Source organism: Miscanthus floridulus, chromosome 8, assembly GCF_019320115.1.
Source record: "Miscanthus floridulus cultivar M001 chromosome 8, ASM1932011v1, whole genome shotgun sequence".
Lineage (NCBI taxonomy): Eukaryota > Viridiplantae > Streptophyta > Magnoliopsida > Poales > Poaceae > Miscanthus > Miscanthus floridulus.
In genome coordinates, this window is record NC_089587.1 from 51,211,596 (window position 1) to 51,229,874 (window position 18,279).

The 18,279-nt window shown below is 43.3% G+C and overlaps 1 protein-coding gene across 1 annotated transcript; it reads left to right on the top strand.

Annotated features, from left to right (window-relative positions):
* Window positions 1-2,514: 2,514 nt before the first annotated feature.
* LOC136469049 (putative 4-hydroxy-4-methyl-2-oxoglutarate aldolase 2) lies at window positions 2,515-3,027 on the top strand. Its single transcript, XM_066467390.1, has one exon. It carries the CDS (start codon window positions 2,515-2,517, stop codon window positions 3,025-3,027), a length of 513 nt encoding a protein of 170 aa, XP_066323487.1.
* Window positions 3,028-18,279: the final 15,252 nt, after the last annotated feature.

An 18,279-nucleotide genomic window follows, 5' to 3' on the forward strand; every position in this document is an offset into this window, starting at 1 on the left:
GTAATCAGGAACCGGATGGTGACACAAGGCGCAGAGACAGCGATTTAGACAGGTTCGGGCCGTCTGATCGACGTAATACCCTATGTCCTGTGTCTTTGGTGTATTGTATTGATCTGTATGTAGATCCGATCTGATAGATCCTATCCGCTAGGGGACCCCTACCTCTCCTTATATACTCTGGAGGAGGTAGGGTTACAAGTAAAGTAGCCTATTTGGTACTATACAATGTCTTGCAGTGCACACCGAGCAGCGCCGTTCACGCCTTAACCTTGTGGGCCGAGCCACCCCTGGGGGCGCAGCCCATGTCTTGGGGGCCATACCCCCACATCCAGTCATGCCCATCGGTGGGGTGCCTCATCATTGTATCTTTCTTACGCTCTTCGCCATGCCAGCGTAACAGCTTGACTGACTTTGCATATGAAAACAACCTATGCACCCGGGGAGCTATAGGGAAATACCAAACGACCTTTACGGGACCTTCTCTGATCTTGGTACCCTCATCTGATGGCCATTCCTTGTACCATGGAGCTTCACACTTGGGGCACTTGTCCAAGTCTTTGTATTTTTCTCCACGGTACAATATGCAGTCATTGGAACATGCGTGGATTTTTTCAACCTCGAGGCCAATGGGGCAGATCATTTGCTTGGCCAAGTATGTCTTTTCTGGCAACTCATTTTTTTCTGAGAGCATTTTCCTTATTATACCTAACAACTGATCGAAGCCTTTGTTGCTCAATCCATTTGTCGATTTGAACTCTAAGAGCATGATGTCGGCTTCTAGTTTGCTCATTGGACAATCCCTATATAATGGTGTTTTGCCATCTTGTCTCATTTTCTCTAGCTTTCTCAGCTGTCTTTCACTAAGACATCCAGTCTCTACATTACGTAGCAGCTGAGAAATGCCATAGTTGTCCTCGGTGTCATCAGTTAGCGTGTTCCTAAACACATTATTAACTGTGGCCATAGTTTCCATGTTGACACCGGGTTCCTTGTCAGCATCGTGGATGGCTATGTCAGGTATGTCCACATCATCATCGTTTTCCTACAGAACATTCACACCAACCTCGTCATGCATAGTCCATATCGTATATTTTGGCATGAACCCCCTAGTAATCAAGTATGATCGTATAGACTCAATTTGACGAAAGTTCCTTTGATTCTTGCAATCTTTGCATGGGCAAAAGACAGGGTTCCCATTCCCAGCATGGGCTTTGGCATCGGTGATAAACTAGCTGACGCCATGCATGTACCGCTTGTCCGTTCGGGACAGATGCATCCACTCTCGATCCATCTCTGCACAAAAAAACACTGAGACAGTAATTACAAAGAATTAATAAGAAATCGAGCTTCATGAACAATAGTTGTAGCTCGAAAGTACCATTTTTGAAAAATATTATTGTACACTAATTATTAGAAAATTGAAATTGGTAGCCCCAGCCCTGTAAATTGAAAATAGTAGTAAAAAACAATTATTGCACAATATTGAAGAACAACTATTCTACTCTACTTCTAAGAACTAATTATAGCATCACATACTAACAATGATGATCTTGACTACCATGGAATAATTAGCTAGGAATTTAAATGTGTTTATAGACACCAACCGTTTGGATGATGGATTCACCATAATTTGAGCCTTGCACAAATATCCAATTGAAAAAGTGCTCTCTAGAATAGAGAAAGAACTAGAATGAGAATCAAGCAATGTAGCCATCAAAATGAAGCTAATTAAGCAACAAAATCAAAGGAGTGGATGTTTGTTACTAACCTTAAAGCAAAAAGATCGAGCCATTCTTCAAAATCCAAGCGCTAGCTTAATGGTGAAGAGCAGCCACAATAATGAAGAAAGGGGCCCAAATGCGCGCCTCTGTTCTCGGGATGGAAGAGAGGAGGAAGAAGAGGACGCCTGCAGGCTTTTTGTGTTGTAGGCTTATCACCGTCGGTTTTTTGCTAGAACCGACATTGATAGAGCCAAATCACTGCCGGTTTGTGGCTTGAACCGGCAGTGATGAGTGGCCACAAAAACACTATCGGTTCAAGCCACAAACCGGCAGTGATGTGGTGCTTCACTGCCGGTTTTAGCTTAGCCCTAATCATTTTCTCATTTTCAAGCTCATAACCGGCAGTGAAGGTACATCACTGCCGGTTCTCATAAATCCGACAGTGATGATGTCGGCAGTGATGTTCAAATCTGGCGTAGTGTACATTATGAGGCAAATCAAAAGTAGATCCAAAAGATCCAATTTCTAGTAACAGGAAATTCACGTAAGACCATTTTTCTTAAGAAGCAAACAGGGAATAAACAGCACAATGTGATGAGGCACCTAGAGCTAGAGTGCAAAAGAGCTAACCCAAAAAATGGAAACCACAAATAGTGAGCTGATAGAGCCATGTACCTGCAACCATAGAAGGCGATGTATGTACCATGCTAGGGTCTTTTCCTAGCCTATATAACACGGAGCCGTACGTGAGCCTAAGGGGGCATCACGTTACACCCAATTTCACAAAACTACCATGGGTTCCTCAGCAGTGTCACTGGCCACTACAGATATATGTGATGCTAATCCTCATTTGCTTGCAAATGGCGAGCTCCGTTCTCTCACGCCTGTCATCCAGATCTACGGAAGGAGCAAGGTTTTCTCTGGCCGAGTGGTGACAGTCAAGACCGTCGAGGACAACATCCTGATCCACGAGTTCCTCGAGCAGAAAGGCCATGGCAGGGTCCTCGTGATCGACGGCTGCGGGAGCTTGCGGAGGGCCGTCGGCGGCGGCAACCTCTCGAAGAAGGCGCAGAACAATGGGTGCGTCGGCATTGTTGTCTACGGCTGCGTCAGGGACGTCGACGATATCAACCTCTGCGACATTGGCGTCCGAGCTCTCAACTCCTGCCCTGTGAGGCCAGCCAAGAAGGGCGTCGGCGAGAAGCACGTCCCCGTGAGCATTGCAGGAACCATGATCTACGACGGCGATTGGCTCTACGCCGACAGCGATGGCATTCTTGTGGCAAGTTCGGAAATGGCCGCGTAGAGTCGTACGCACGTCACTTTGTTTGTCATGTCTCCTTTCTTCAGTGTCGCCACCAATAAGCACGTATCACTTTACCCAAATCTGTGTTTGTTCGGTCACGCCACCACGCACTTATCACCCACCAGATCGTTTATATGTTATATGTTACTTGTTAGGTCATGTTTGCATCTCCGATCCCGCATTGGATCCTCAGCCAATGTAGCTAGCTTAGCTACTGTTTTACCAACGATCCAGCAGCTAAAAAAGAGTTGTACGTGGTTCCCACCAACGCAACTAATTTTTAGCTTGGTTGAAATCCAAACAAGGCCTTATTAGTTATTATATATATATATATATATATATATATGTATATATATATATATATATATGTATATATATATATATATATGTATATATATATATATATATATATATATATATATATATATATATATATGTGTGTGTGTGTGCGCGCGCGCGTGATTGTCTGTTTAATTAAGCTTGTAATAAGAACTTGGTGGTGCTCACATGATCACCAGGAATAATTATATGCTTTTTCCAGTGTTGTGGTTAAATATCATATATCCTTCTTACACATGTTTACTTTATTATATGCACCTGTTTACTTTATTATATGCACCTAAGGGAACTGTGTGTAACAACTAGTAGAGAATATACCTTTGGTTCAGCGCATAGTCCCGACTAGAGTGGTGCTTAGGACAAATATGAGCATTAGTCCCGGTTCCATGTTTTATGGGCATTGGAGGACCTTTAGTTTAGTCCCGGTTAGTAACACCAATCTAGACTAAAAGGTCTACATTAGTATCGGTTGGTGTTACCAACCCAAACTAAAGAGCCTTAAGGCATTAGTCCCGGTTGATAACACCAACCCGGACTAAAGGGTCATCCACGGGTTAGTTCAAAAGAAAAGCATCACATCCAAGGTCACATGTGCTGTGTAGGCGCGATGGAAAGCTAAGCAGGAGGCAATGTATGAGGTCTAGCATGGATTTGAGTCCAACGAATCATAGGAGTGGAGGCCTAAGCCAATTTTTTAGCCTCACATATCCTTTAGTCCCGATTCAGAGAACCGGGACCCAAAGACGATGCCCTTTAGTCCTTGATCCCTAGTCTTGGTTGGGAAACCGGGACCAAATGATCTTTCCAACTGGGACTATAGTCACTTTTTGTACCAGTGAACACTCTTGATTTCATTAATTTGGTTCCTTATTTTGTGCCTTCAGCTAACAATATTTGTTTGCAACATATGTTCACTACATTTTTTCTTCTCTTTTTGTAAAACTAGTGAAAATGCACATGCGATGCTTATAAAAGATTCCGTCATAAGAGGGATTAATGATAAATTTTCTAGAAATAACAATAAACAACGTGTCTGAAAATTTTCATATATAATGTGGATGCAGCCAAAAAAACGAAGAATGCTGCGCTTTGGTAGGTATGCAATGATGCAGCAAACTACGAGGCAGAACAAAGTTGAACTCTTCAGAATGTTTATTATAGTAAACATAACATTTTCTTTGCAAGATCGGAAGTAACTGGGAGAATGGAGTCCAATTCTGATAAACATAACAAAGTTATACAACCTTAAGAGATAAAAATTATTTGTCATAGTTGAGGTTTTTTTTTGAAGCCTCGTGGTCCCTTCTTCAGCGTCTGACTTGATCAAGATGAACTCATTTCGGACAAATAGCTAGCAATGCCACTCACATAATAAAAATCATCCCTACAAATCTATGGCCTCAATTGAATACATATCCATTATGTACAAATGATTGACTAAATTAATCTGTTATACACACCCAATCAACCGGTTATCTATTAAGCTCACTTTCACAAAAGCTGTCCACTAGGGACGGCTAGTTACACTCGTATTGGCAGTAGTGCAAGAGGAAGAGGACCCGCTGCCGCGGTCCATATGCTCAACTAAGATCCAAATAACTCGCAACACAACAACCAAGGTGAAGGGGACCGTGACGCTTAAGAGGGGAGGTGAATTAGGCAACTTAAAATACGACTCTCTAAACTATGGCATCTTTTTCTACCCTTAGCAAAAACCTATGCAAAAGATAAACTATATAAATATGTAACTACGGTTTTGTTAGTGTGTTGCTATCTCTACCGTAAAAAGGTGTAATACAAACAATGTAAAAGCGGAAGCTAAATGGCAAGGTAGAGATATGCAAACTCCCATCGACGACTCCGGTATTTTTACCGATGTATCGAGAAGCGCGCAAGCTTCCCCCTAGTTCTTGTTGGAGCCCCTTGCAAGGAATCCCTCGCAAGGGCCAAGCTCCTGGTCGGGTAACTCCGTGGATAGCCTTGAGCCTTCCCCACGCGCAAGTGGGTCTTCGACGTGCCTTCCGGCAAGCCTCTCCCGGATGCTCCCTGCCGTCTTCACTATCAAACTTCCGGCCAAAACGTCGTGGGCCTTGTTCCCTCCGGTACACAGTAGCGGCCACACCACAAACACGGTTAGTGTGATCTCGCAAGACTACAAGCCTCTCCGAGGTACAACAATGGTGCTCGCAAGCACCGAGTAGCAAGAGGTATGTAAACCTCACGAAACACTAGGCCTAAACCTAGAGCAAGCGCTTAAACGGTGGTCTAATCAACGTAAACACTTCGCAAAGCACATACGCTAATCATCTAATGAAACACTAAGCACTATGCATGTGGAGATCACTAAAATGGTGTCTCAACACCCTAGATATGTTTTCTCAGCTCCACACATCTGAAATGGCCGGTTGGGGGGTCTATTTATAAGCCTCATGGAGAAAGTAGTCGTTGGGAATGAAATCCCACTTTTCTGCTACTGACTGGACGCTCAGGTCGTCCTGATCGGATGCGTTTGGTCGTCCCGACTGTTAGAGCCACGATCAACTGATCGGATGTGCTGGCGTTCGGTCACATGCCACCGGACACGTCCGGTCGCAATTTCGCCGCTCTGGAACCTCTCTATACTCGATCGGACGCTGCAGTCCTACGTCCAGTCGATTTGCCGCCAGCGTCCGGTCAGTACGGAACGTGTTGCCGGGGTGATGAACAGTGCCATCGGTGCATCCGGTCACTTTACTGTTTTGTGTCCGGTCACTGCTGCTGACGCCTGCTGTTGCCGAGCCTCTTGATCGGAGCATCCGGTCAATCACCTTCAGTGTCCGGTCGATCACCTTCCAGCGTCCGATCACCACGGTGAGCTCGTTTCTTCGCGATCTTACATCTGGCTTGGTTCCTATCTTCATGCTTGGACTTTGCTTGATATATTGGTTCTTCTCTTGTGCTTCTAGGGTCTTGTTTAAGGTGTTTATCATTGGATCATCACGTCGTCTTTGTCCAAATCACGTCTTGCACCCTATTGAACTACAAAACAATCACTTGCAAATTTATTAGTCCAATTTGGTTGTGTTGGTCATCAAACACCAAAATCCAAAGTAAATGGGCCTAGGGTCCATGTTCCTTACAATCTCCCCGTTTTTGGTGATTGATGACAACATGACCAAAGCAAGCAAATAATAAAAATTTTGGAATTTAGAAACTATCTACTTGCTATGATGCAATGCAAAGGGCAAGGTTCTATGATGCTAAAAGATACCAATTGAAGATACCACTTGTACACCAATTGAAGATACGACTTATAAAGCTAAACTTATCTTGCCCTTGCAAATGTCCCCATGTGGCATTATGGATTTAAGCCCTGCTTTTTGGTCCTACATATTCTCTCCATTGCATAGACTAATCCATAATCCACTATCCTCCCTTTCTCGGACCTTTACCACTTGTAAATTATTATGATCGGGCCTGCTTTTGGTCCTATAAATTTTCCCCCTTTGGAATCAAACACCAAAAAGGAAGACATTAGTAGCACAAGGGAGGGTCAAACTTTGTGATCCTTTGTATGTGGAGTGGAATAGGTCACAAACTTTGACTCTCACATTATATAGACTAAGCTCCCCCTAAATATATGCATACATATGATGGAGAATGTAGTTAATGCATAATTGGCAAATTAATACTCAGGGGAGTTTAATCTATATAATGCATGGAGAAAGCATATAAATACCAAAGTGAAATCAACATGATGATATCGGTTTAGAAATACCACATGTGGAAATCAATTTGATTTATATCACTTGCAATAGGTGGTGGATATTTGAAGCATGATGCTTAACTCCGGGGACTCCATTTTCCTTGCAATGAGACTACTACACACATGATAAGCTTGAAAAAGTGTTAGTCTCAAAGCATCCAACTTATAGAGTAACCTCTCCCTAAATTTGCGCACACAAGTATAGAATACTTGTAGGAGATATGCACATTGATTTTAGAATAAAAAATACCACTTGAAAGATGACATCACGTGAATGTGAGAATCATTTTCAAAGGTGATATTCAGGAGAAATTATCTTCAATTTGGACTTTGGCACATATTAGATGAACAATTGAAAGACAAGCTATGTGCTATGCTTCTAAACAATTTAAACCATGTAGGTTTGCTCCAAGGGTTAAGAATGAAACAGAGCAATCCTACCATATGATTTACCTAGTGTATGCATGACAGAGAATTTAAGTATGCAAATGCAAAACTAGGCATGAAAGGGAACTAGATGCTAATTTGAAATTGCAAGAGATACCACTTGTAGGAGATACCAATTGAAAGAAATTACATCTAGTTACCTAACATGGGAAGGGGAATTTGGGTCTATATTATTCACTAACCCACTTGGCAATAGTCATGATCCAATATGATGCACCTTATGAAATGCACCCACACTTTGCCAAGTCTCCAAATTCCCCAAAGTCCATCGGACTTCTCACTTTCCTTTCAGGATCCAAACCTTTTTGATGCTCTTCATGTTGGAAATGAACTCCTTTGGCACCCAAATGCGTTTGGCCCCATTGTTGGCTTGCTTGTTCACCTTGATGGCCACCACCTTGTCATTTTTCTTCTTCTTCAAGAGATAAGGTGTGGAGGCCTTTTCGTCCACCTTGTTGGTGTAGGTGTTGGAGAACTTTCTTGTTTGTTTTTTCTCTTTCTTCTTTGCTCCTCCCTCATTCTTCACCTTGCACTCATAGGACTTGTGGCCTTCCTTGTGGCACATGTAGAAAACTACGGTTTGTCTTTCATCAAGCTTCTTCACTCCCTTGACGGTGTTATCTTGATGAAGTTAGGCTTGCTTCGCCTTGCCTTTCACTTGAGTCAAGTCCTTGGTGAGGTGAGCCCCTTCTTGCTTGAGTTGCTCATTCTCCTTTGCAACCTCTTGTGTGCATGTATCTACAACAACTTTCTCAACATAAACTTGGTTGCACAAGAGTGAGTCTAAACATAAATCAATGCAAGAAGTAAAAGCATCCTTTTTGGCATGTTAAGGATAGAACTTTTCTTTTTAGATGCCTTGGTGGGGGTTATACCGACGGCTTTAAGATTAGCAACTTTATTAGTTAGCTCATCACAATGTTTGCACATGGTTTCCATTTTAGCAAGCAAACTTTTATAAGCATCTTGTGAGCTAGCTAATTTATCTTTTATTTTTTCATTTTTCTTTACAAGTTGCTCATAATTGATTGTGCATGCATTTGTTGTTGCACTAACCTCAAGTTGCTCAATTTTAGTAGATAGTTCAATATTTAGATTAGCAAATGTCTCATATTGTTCAAGCAAAGTTTTATATGCTTCTTGTGAACTATCTAGCTTTTCTTTTAATTTTTCAAGCTTCTTTTGTTGACTAGTGCAAACTTTAGCATAGTTAAGATTTTGTTGCACAATTTCATCATAAGAAGGCATTTCATCATCACTATCACTCTTACTAGAGGATGAGCTTTCGTTACCTCATGCCATAAGGCACACACGAGAAGATCTTGATGATGAGTGCTTGTGCCCTCGCCTCTTGTGATGGTCTTCTTCTTCACTTGAATAATCATCCCCTGACCTTATTGATGTGAGGGCTTTGTCCTTGCATGCCTTCTTCTTTGTCTTGGGTGTGCGCTTGTTTGGACAAACTTCCGCAAAGTGCCCCAACTCGCCACATCCATAGCATCCTCTCTTCCTTTGCTCATTTCTTTGATTAGTGAAAATAAGATCTTGAATTTGGATGGGCACACCCTTGACATTGAGCCTTTGGATCATCTTCTCCACCTTGTTGATAAGTTTGATTGATTCTTCATCAAGGTCAGAGGTGGAGGAAGATTGATCATCATCACATGAATCTTCATCCTCAGCATCCTCATCTTCTTCTTCATCTTCACTTGAGGAGCTTGAGCTTGAGCTTGTCTCAACTTTCTTGCCCTTCATCTTCTTTTTCTCACTACACGCGAGAGCTTTACCTTTGCTTGATGAAGAGGCTTCTTCTTGACCCATTTTGCCTGACATTTCAAATGCCACTATCTTGCCAATGACTATGGCCGGGGTCATGGTGCTCAAGTTCTCCATGTTGTGAAGGATGGTGATGATGCTTGCATATTTCTTTTGTGGTAGCACGGAGATGATATTTCTCACGATGTCCGCATCATCTAGCTTTGTTAATCCTATTGAATGGAGCTCATTGATAATTAGATTCAAACAAGAATACATATCCCAAACAAGCTCATCATCATTCATTTCAAAGGAATCATAATTTTGCTTAGCTAGATAGTATTTTTGCTCACAGACATTAGATGTGCCATCATGGAGCTCTTGAAGTTCTAACCAAATTTCATGTGTCGTATTTAAAGTAAACACTTGGTTAAACACATCCATGCTAAAAGATTCAAACAAGCAATTCTTAGCTCTAGCGTTGAAATGAATTTCTTTTTCTTCACTCTTTGTGGGTTTATCGGGATTCTTAATGGGTTTCATCCCATCACGAGTGACTCTCCAAACACCCAAATCAATCGCCTCAAGATGACAAGCCATTCTTGCTTTATAGTAAGGGAAGTTAGTGCCGTCAAAGTACGGAGGCCTAGAGGTATCCATCACAACCACTCTAAATAGCGTCGGCTCAACGGCGGTTAAGCCAAAGGTCCAAATTGAGCCAACCGGCTTTGATACCACTTAAAGGGGACCGTGACGCCTAAGAGGGGGAAGGGTGAATTAGGCAACTTAAAATACGACTCTCTAAACTATGGCCTCTTTTTCTACCCTTAGCAAAACCTATGCAAAAGATAAACTATCTAAATGTGCAACTACGGTTTTGCTAGTGTGTTGCTATCTCTACCACAAAAAAGTGTAATACAAACAATGTAAAAGCGGAAGCTAAAGAGCTAGGTAGAGATATGCAAACTCCCATCGATGACTCCGGTATTTTTACCGAGGTATCAAGAAGCACGCAAGCTTCCCCCTAGTCCTTGTTGGAGCCCCTCGCAAGGAATCTCTCGCAGGGGCCAACTCTCGGTCGGGTAACTCCGTGGAGAGCCTCAGGCTTTTCCCACGCGCAAGTGGATCTCCGACGTACCTTCCGGCAAGCCTCTCCCGGATGCTCCCCGCCGTCTTCGCTATCAGCTTCCGGCCAAGAACGCCGCGGGCCTTGTTCCCTTCGGTACATGGTGGCGGCCACACCACAAACGCGGTTGGTGTGATCTTGCAAGACTATAAGCCCCTCTGATGTACAACAATGGTGCTCGCAAGCACCGAGTATCAAGAGGTATGCAAACCTCACTAAACTTTAGGCCTAAACCTAGAGCAAGCGCATAAGCGGTGGTCTAATCAACCTAAGCACTTCGCAAAGCACCTACACTAATCACCTAATGAAACACTAAGCACTATGCATGTGGAGATCACTAAAATGGTGTCTCAACACCCTAGATATGTTTCCTCAGCTTCACACATCTGGAATGGCCGGTTGAGGGGTCTATTTATAAGCCCCATGGAGAAAATAGTCGTTGGGGAGAAATCCCGCTTTTCTGCTACTGACCGGACACTCAGGTCGTCCTGATCGGACGTGTCCGGTCGTCCTGACTATTAGAGCCATGATCAACTAATCGGACGCTGCTGGCATTCGGTCACATGCCAACGGATGTGTCCGGTCGCAATTTCGCCGCTTTGGAACCTCTCTGTACTCGATCGGACGCTACAGTCCTACGTTCAGTCGATTTGCCTCTAGCGTCCAGTCAGTACTGAACGTGTTGCCAGGATGATGAACAGTACCATCGGTGCATCCGGTCGATCACCTTCAGCGTCCGGTCGATCACCTTTCAGCGTTCGGTCACCACTGTATGCTTGTTTCTTCGCAATCTTACGTCTGACTTGGTTCCTATCTTTGTGCTTGGACTTTGCTTGATATCTTGGTTCTTCTCTTGTGCTTCTAGGGTCTTGCTTAAGGTGTTTATCATCGGATCATCATGTTGCCTTTGTCCAAGTCACATCTTACACCTTATTGAACTACAAAACAATCACTTGCAAATTCATTAGTCCAATTTGGTTGTATTGATCATCAAACATCAAAATCTAAAGTAAATAGACCTAGGGTCTATTTTTCTTACACAGGGTTTCTCACGGAAGACGAATAGCACCACTAAATACCAATGGTAGACATGATTAGCCCTCGCGTAGTGAGTCCATTTCCTCGAGTTTAAAGTGGACTAAGAAAGAATAGGGAAGTGGGTTCCAAGGTCCTTCGATCCACATGTCACATCACGGTGAACTTTAGGACTAATGAGTGGGACAAGATTGAAATAGAAGATCAGGTTCCGTGATACTTTGAGTCATGCGGCATGGCAAACATCGGGAACCAAAAAGTGCAAAGCAGAAGAAATAGGGTTTTGGTCCCACAATCCTTCGATCCTCATGTCACTATGATAAACAAGAATCGAAGGGTGAGAACAAGAGAATGGAGTAATGGGTCTAACAGTCTCTCGATCAATGCCTCATAACATTAGATAGGGATAGGAAATAGTGAAACAAGAGAAAATAGTAGGACAAATTATGTGATCCTTTGACCCACATGTCATGGTAATGGAAAGAATCAAAAGGAGCGACATAAAGTAAAGCTTGTCAAATAAAACTAGCATAGCAGCGGTCCTAGCTTCATCATAGGGCACCAACGACCTCTATGCACTCGAATGGTACAATGACCTAAGAGGTTTGTAGCGGTCATTGTTGCAGGAACCTAAGAGGCCCTATGGTCGGTGTAGATAGAAGCATATGAGGCAATTCAAATATGAAAGTGTTTCGCCAAAAGGAAACAAACTCCCGACTAGGGAGGCGTCCTAAATGCGTGGATGAATAAATAAATGCGCGGGCGTGCCAGTATACACAAGTATACAAAAGTGAACAACGAACATACGAACAAACAGGGAACTCTTCATTATATTAATCCTTTCATGGAATTACAGAGTACAAGTCCCCTTGGGATTTTACATCATATTGCGCCTGATCGATACATCTAACCAAATCAGTGATTGTGTTGTTACTGATTCCCGGGGTCTCGTAAGACAAACCGGTTAATTACATCCATAGATAAACTTCTATGGAAGACCTCCGATTAAGCTGCGATGATGGTTGTGCTTCCTGGGTCTTGATTGTTGTAGTCTCCAAGTATACATGACGAATGACACAATATTAAATGACAATAAATTGCCACAGCCTCGTCGGTCTGTGGCGTATGCTATCCGGCCTCATCGGTCACGGACTTTGGAGTAAAGTCTGTAAAAGAAATGCTCGGCCTCGTCGGTCGCGAAGTAAACTGGTAACTCATTTTTCCTAGCCTCGTCGGTCTAGAAATTTAATCATAACTTCACCACAAACGCCACATGTCTGCCGAGCTTTGATTTGGCCGTGCATAGAGATGGAGACGACGGCAGCTCAGTCACTATGCTATACTTCTTAATCACACTGACATGTTCAGTCAGGAACCACTAGTATGAATGTGCATAAACACCAATTTGCTGCACCATATTCTGAAAGCTGATCGACTAATTGATTTATATATATATAGGCCACAACAGGGAGCACGTCACAAACACAGCCCATGACGTTTACAAAATTAGTGCATTGTCTGAACTACTCTTGAATCACAGGGCCAAATTCACAACAGGCCGCTAATAATCTGTCATGTCTGAATATAACATGCTGAATTACGCTATATATGCTATCTCTTTCTGTTAAACTCATGATAACTTTACATTTCAAAGCACATGCTAACTACCTCACTACTGCGTATACTACATCTTGCTTGCTTATTACACAGTACACAAACTTCTGAAATTTGAGGCCCACATCTACTGAAAGTCTTCACTGCAGCAGGGCCATCCTTATTCTTCAGAGAATGATCTCTGAATAAACTTCTCGGTTCTACAAATCTTCTACTGCAACATCACTGCACCTTTGCCGAATAGCTGAGAGCATACTTTGCACAGGTACTGCAATGATCAAAACTCTGTCTTTGTTGTTCAGAGCCATACACTACTAACAGGTCACTCACTGCAACTTATCTTGCTCTGCATTCTCCAGGAGTTTCAATGCATTGTCACTGATTTGTTTTAGACAAAAGATAAGCATAACTCTTGGCCGACTATAGCACACCTCTCATGAATATTATACATGCTGACCACCAATGAATATCACTACTGTTGGTGATGATTTGCAATATGCAAATCCTGCAATCTGCACACTCTTCTTTCTTCCCCTCTTTTACTGAAGCCAATTATTTTCCTGATATCAATCAGTGAAAGTACATGCTCTCTTATTAACTGAACATGGCCTCTACATTTACCAACGATGGGTAATCATCTATCTCATGTGCCTGAGATCCTCCTTCTCAGACAACTGCAAGCCTACAATTTTCTACCTGCTCTCTATCATCTTCCCACACACCTCTGTATCTATGGATCTGACTCCTGCTATATCAAACTATAGTCACAACTCTGTTGTGCACCCTCCTAGAGTGTAGGATTCTACATGCTTGTTGCATATACTGTAATCTATCATTTCTTCTCAACTAAATCTCCTTGGCTCTCAAACTGCAACCCCAAATCTCTCTTTCACACTACTCTACCACTTCCAGTGCTTCTGAAATCTTCTTCAGGATACTATTCTGTAAAGAGCTTCAATGATCAAGCCTCTGAATATTGATCTTGTGACAATCACGATTTGCATACTATGCCGATCTGCAATTCTATCACCCCTTCACCCACACATCTGTACCTATCACAACCAGCCCCTCTTTTACAACTGCAAGAACTACGCCATGGCAGGACCTTCAATTGCCCCTGACCCCCAATTTCTCTACTCATCCCCATATCAGGTATCCAGCAAGACACCTAACAAAATAAAAGAACCCACAGATGGGGAGTCTCACCCTTCGATGCAGCCATGAGGTTGGTCTTCGGCAGCGCGCGATGTCGACCTTCCTTGATGCGGAACCGTCACCGGCGACGGCGGCGGCGTGGTGCTGTGGTGGGTGCGGTTGACGAGATGGGAATGCGTGTATATGAGCAGTAGCCTAGCGGCGGTGGTCTTCCGATCGATCCCTTCGCTAGGAGAGAACTACCCTGCTTATATAGACGAGCGGATAGGGGTCTCCTCGGAACGACGGTCCGAGGAATCCAAGGCCAGCGCCACTGCTCCACCTCAGGTCGTGGGGAGAGCTTCTCGCGTCGTGGCTCCGAAGATTAGGGATGACCAAGCAAGCTGATCCGCTTTCATATCTTCCAGGCTTATTTTCTTGAGATTCTTCTATACGTGCAACGGATCGGAGATGGCGTTCACGTATGCTTGTGTACAGTAATGTACGTGCCCATGGAGGCAGCCAAGCCGCTATAGGTGAATATACTTGCCCAACAAATAAACAGAATTATGTTTATACTGCCGCCGGCCGCGTATTCCATATACATAATAAAGGGCTGAATTGTATATGGGCTGAGTTGTAAATGGGCCATGGCCATCCTAGCTCGTATATGTATATTAATCAGCCACGTATAATAATATTATCTTATCTAATTGTATCCGAATATTTGGCCCTTTTTATATGCAAGCCTGCTCAACCAAGGATCAAAATATACATGACATTTATACGGAGCCCAATGCTACATTGACATTTGGCTATAATTATCAAAACACTCATATCCTCGTCCCACTTAGCCTAGCTGTGAACAGATCAATCACTTAATATGCAAATATATCAGTCAAGGCGAATCTTATAAACGGGCATAAATATTGATGCCACGTAAAATGTTACAAAATCTCGTATTACAAATGCCCCCTCACCAAGTTAAGTGCGCGTGCGGAGCAGTGCGAACTTTGCTTGGTGACTCGTGTATAACAGTGTTGATGTGATAACGTTACTGCTGTTTCTTTAAAAAAAATAAACCGTCAGTTGAATACTTGGATGACCGTGACTTACGTACCCAACTTCAACAGAAAGTCCCGAAAGCTAGCTATGCCAATCTTTTTACCGTTTGTTTCAATCTTAGCTGACTCCCTCCTCTCCTTGCTTTAAATATAAAAAGCAATCGGCATCCCGGCTCCTGTTTCATCACTTCGGCCAGATCGGGGCTTACTGCGAGTTCGTGACGGCGAAGCTGTGCCCACAGGTACGAACCTCTCCTGGTGCTGTGTCTGCTTAGCGCGATCCTTCAAGTAGCGTTTTCAGTGCAGATGTTGTTTCAATCTGGTGCTGTAGATCTAATCTGTTACTACGGTTGAAAATATGGAGTCCACCACTAATCCACTGATTTTAGCCATTGGAGAGGGCTGCCAGAGCATGCCCCGTGCCTGTTTGTGTTACTGCCCATTTGCACAAACAATCTGATGATTTATACTATTTTTTTTTATTCATTACCAATCCAATTGTTCTGCGAATGTGACTGCACTTCCATTCCTTTTCTCTGTTCAGAAGTATGTGGGATGATGAAACTCAATTATTTAGTATATGCATGCTTTCTGTGTGTATGGCATTGTCTCTGTTGAATCACTATTTTCCTAAAATTTTAGGTAATTATTCATGGGCCGCTTTAATAGGGATTTCAATCGTAGGCATCCGGCCGCACCTCCACGTCAAAGGGGTTTTCAGTGGGACGAACCCCAGCCTTGGCGGGACTGGAATGCGCAAGAGCAATACTGGAGGAATTCTCTGCCTAACGGAGAACAACCATACTGGAGAGTACCACCTCCTAGCCAACAGGAACATCATTGGAGGAGAAATTCTTCGCAGGCCCACTACGAAGATCGTGGTAGGCCTGTCTATAGAGACCGCCGTCCGCGTCTGAATCAAGGGGAGCCTGCTGTGTTCAATCGTACTCCTCGTGAATATCATCAATCTCAACCACCTGATTGTATTGATCAACAGTCACATCGGGCAAACCTTCACGATTCTGCGACTATGAGCAGTAAGAAAGAACATACTGCTTGTGCTGCCAAATTATCAGGGCAAGATGATGTCAAGGAGATCTCACAGGTCTTGCTCAGATACTATCTTTTATTTGCGGAGGACATTACTATGCATTAATTATCCATACATCTGACGCTCTCTCTGCTTTTTTTTTAGGAGGAGATCAACCTGAGTGATGATTCAAATGATGTGCCTTCTAACAAACTAAAGAGAAAGCGGCCCAAGTCAAATGACCAAGACGGGTCCACAAGCACAATCTCAGGAAGAGGCACTGGAGATGAAGGAGACAAATATCAAGATGGCAGCGACTCTGAAAATGACATTGAGCGTACCATCAGTGCAGCTTGCACCTATCTCAAACTTGACCGAGGGTCCAAACTTGTAGTAGAGGTCCCGTCTTCCACTCCTGAATCAGAGTGTCCAGTGCCTACTATTGGTTCACAGCTGACAAGGCGTACGGCCAGATATAGAGGTTCTCAAAATAAGTTATGGGACACACCTGACAAGAATTCCAGTCCCACTACCATGGTGGTTCTAGACCCTGTTCTTGATGAAGCTCCAGCTTTTGACACCATGACTTTGGCCCAGGAATTCATTCACTGCCCAGAAAAAAGATGGCTGCGTGGTGATGATCCTAAACTCTGTGCAGGAATTCCTTATTATGAGAAATATTATATCTGGGCTCGAATGATGTTGCTAACAGAGGAAAACAAAAATGCACTGGATCGTGCAGATGTTGTGAGGGGCATCTTTGGCTCATTGTTTCATGTCCCCAAATGTTGGCCACTTATCCAAGCTTTTGTAGACTCCTGGAATGTGAGTGGACATACTATTGTCACTAGCCAAGGGGAAATGGGCTACTCACTTTTGTTAGTCAATGATGCCATGGGAATTCCCATATCTGGGCATGCATATGACGAATATATCCCTTCACCATTTCTCCCTCCTGAGGACACTGTTGTCAAGACTTTGCATGCTATCTATGCCAAACTCTGTAAATGGCGATTGTCAGGAAGTTCAACAGGGAAGGGACTTGTCACTGTCCGTTCATGGTTGGACTACTTTCTTGATGACAAGAGGCGATATGAGAACATTAGTGAGACTTCTCTTCCACATGATTATTATGCGTCTAACTTGTATCCTTTCCTCAAGAACTTTGGTTTTCAAGTTGCAAATCCTGAAGACAAGAGTCCCTCTGCCTTCTTTTCTGGATACAGAGTAGATTATAAAGCACATCATAGTAAATTGGAATACCGCGCAGCCTTTATTGCTACCTGGCTATGCATATACTGTGTACCCATAGATGGTGGTCTGTATATTCGACCGGAAGTGTTTTCAGCAGCTGCCAGCATTGCTAGAGGGACGAGGAAGGCTATAGGTATAGCGGGTTTAGCCAATCTGTATGGTTGTCTGGACGCTATATTTCACTCTGTAACCAAGAGGACTACTTCTGCCAGCGAGTGTGATTTATCACTGCCAACTCACTACATCATGGGGTGGTTTGCTGCTTATTGGAAAGCCATATCGAAGCCACCCTTGTGTTTGTCTACCTTTGTGAGGCATCCTCCTTTCATCGTAGACTGTGGGAAAGCATCTCAGATTCCAATTGATCTTACTGGTGCTCACAGGATTTTCGTAGCCACCGATGAACAGGAGCAATGTTTGCTTTCTCTGGACTTTATCGGGCGACAGAGTCATATTCATTTTGGCAAGCAAGGTTCAGTTTATTTGAATGATAGTAGAGAAACCCCTAGTGAAGGAAGGTCACTAGAAATCCATGAAATTGACATTATCATCAGCAGCATAGTTGGTGGCGTATCCCACAGGCGATGCCAATTCCAAAATAACCAAGTCTACTGCCCCCATCGTTTTGCTCGGTCTCACAATTGTGACCAAGAAGTGCCTGACTTCTTCATGGATGGGAAGCTCCAATTCTCTGATTATTTGAAGGGTA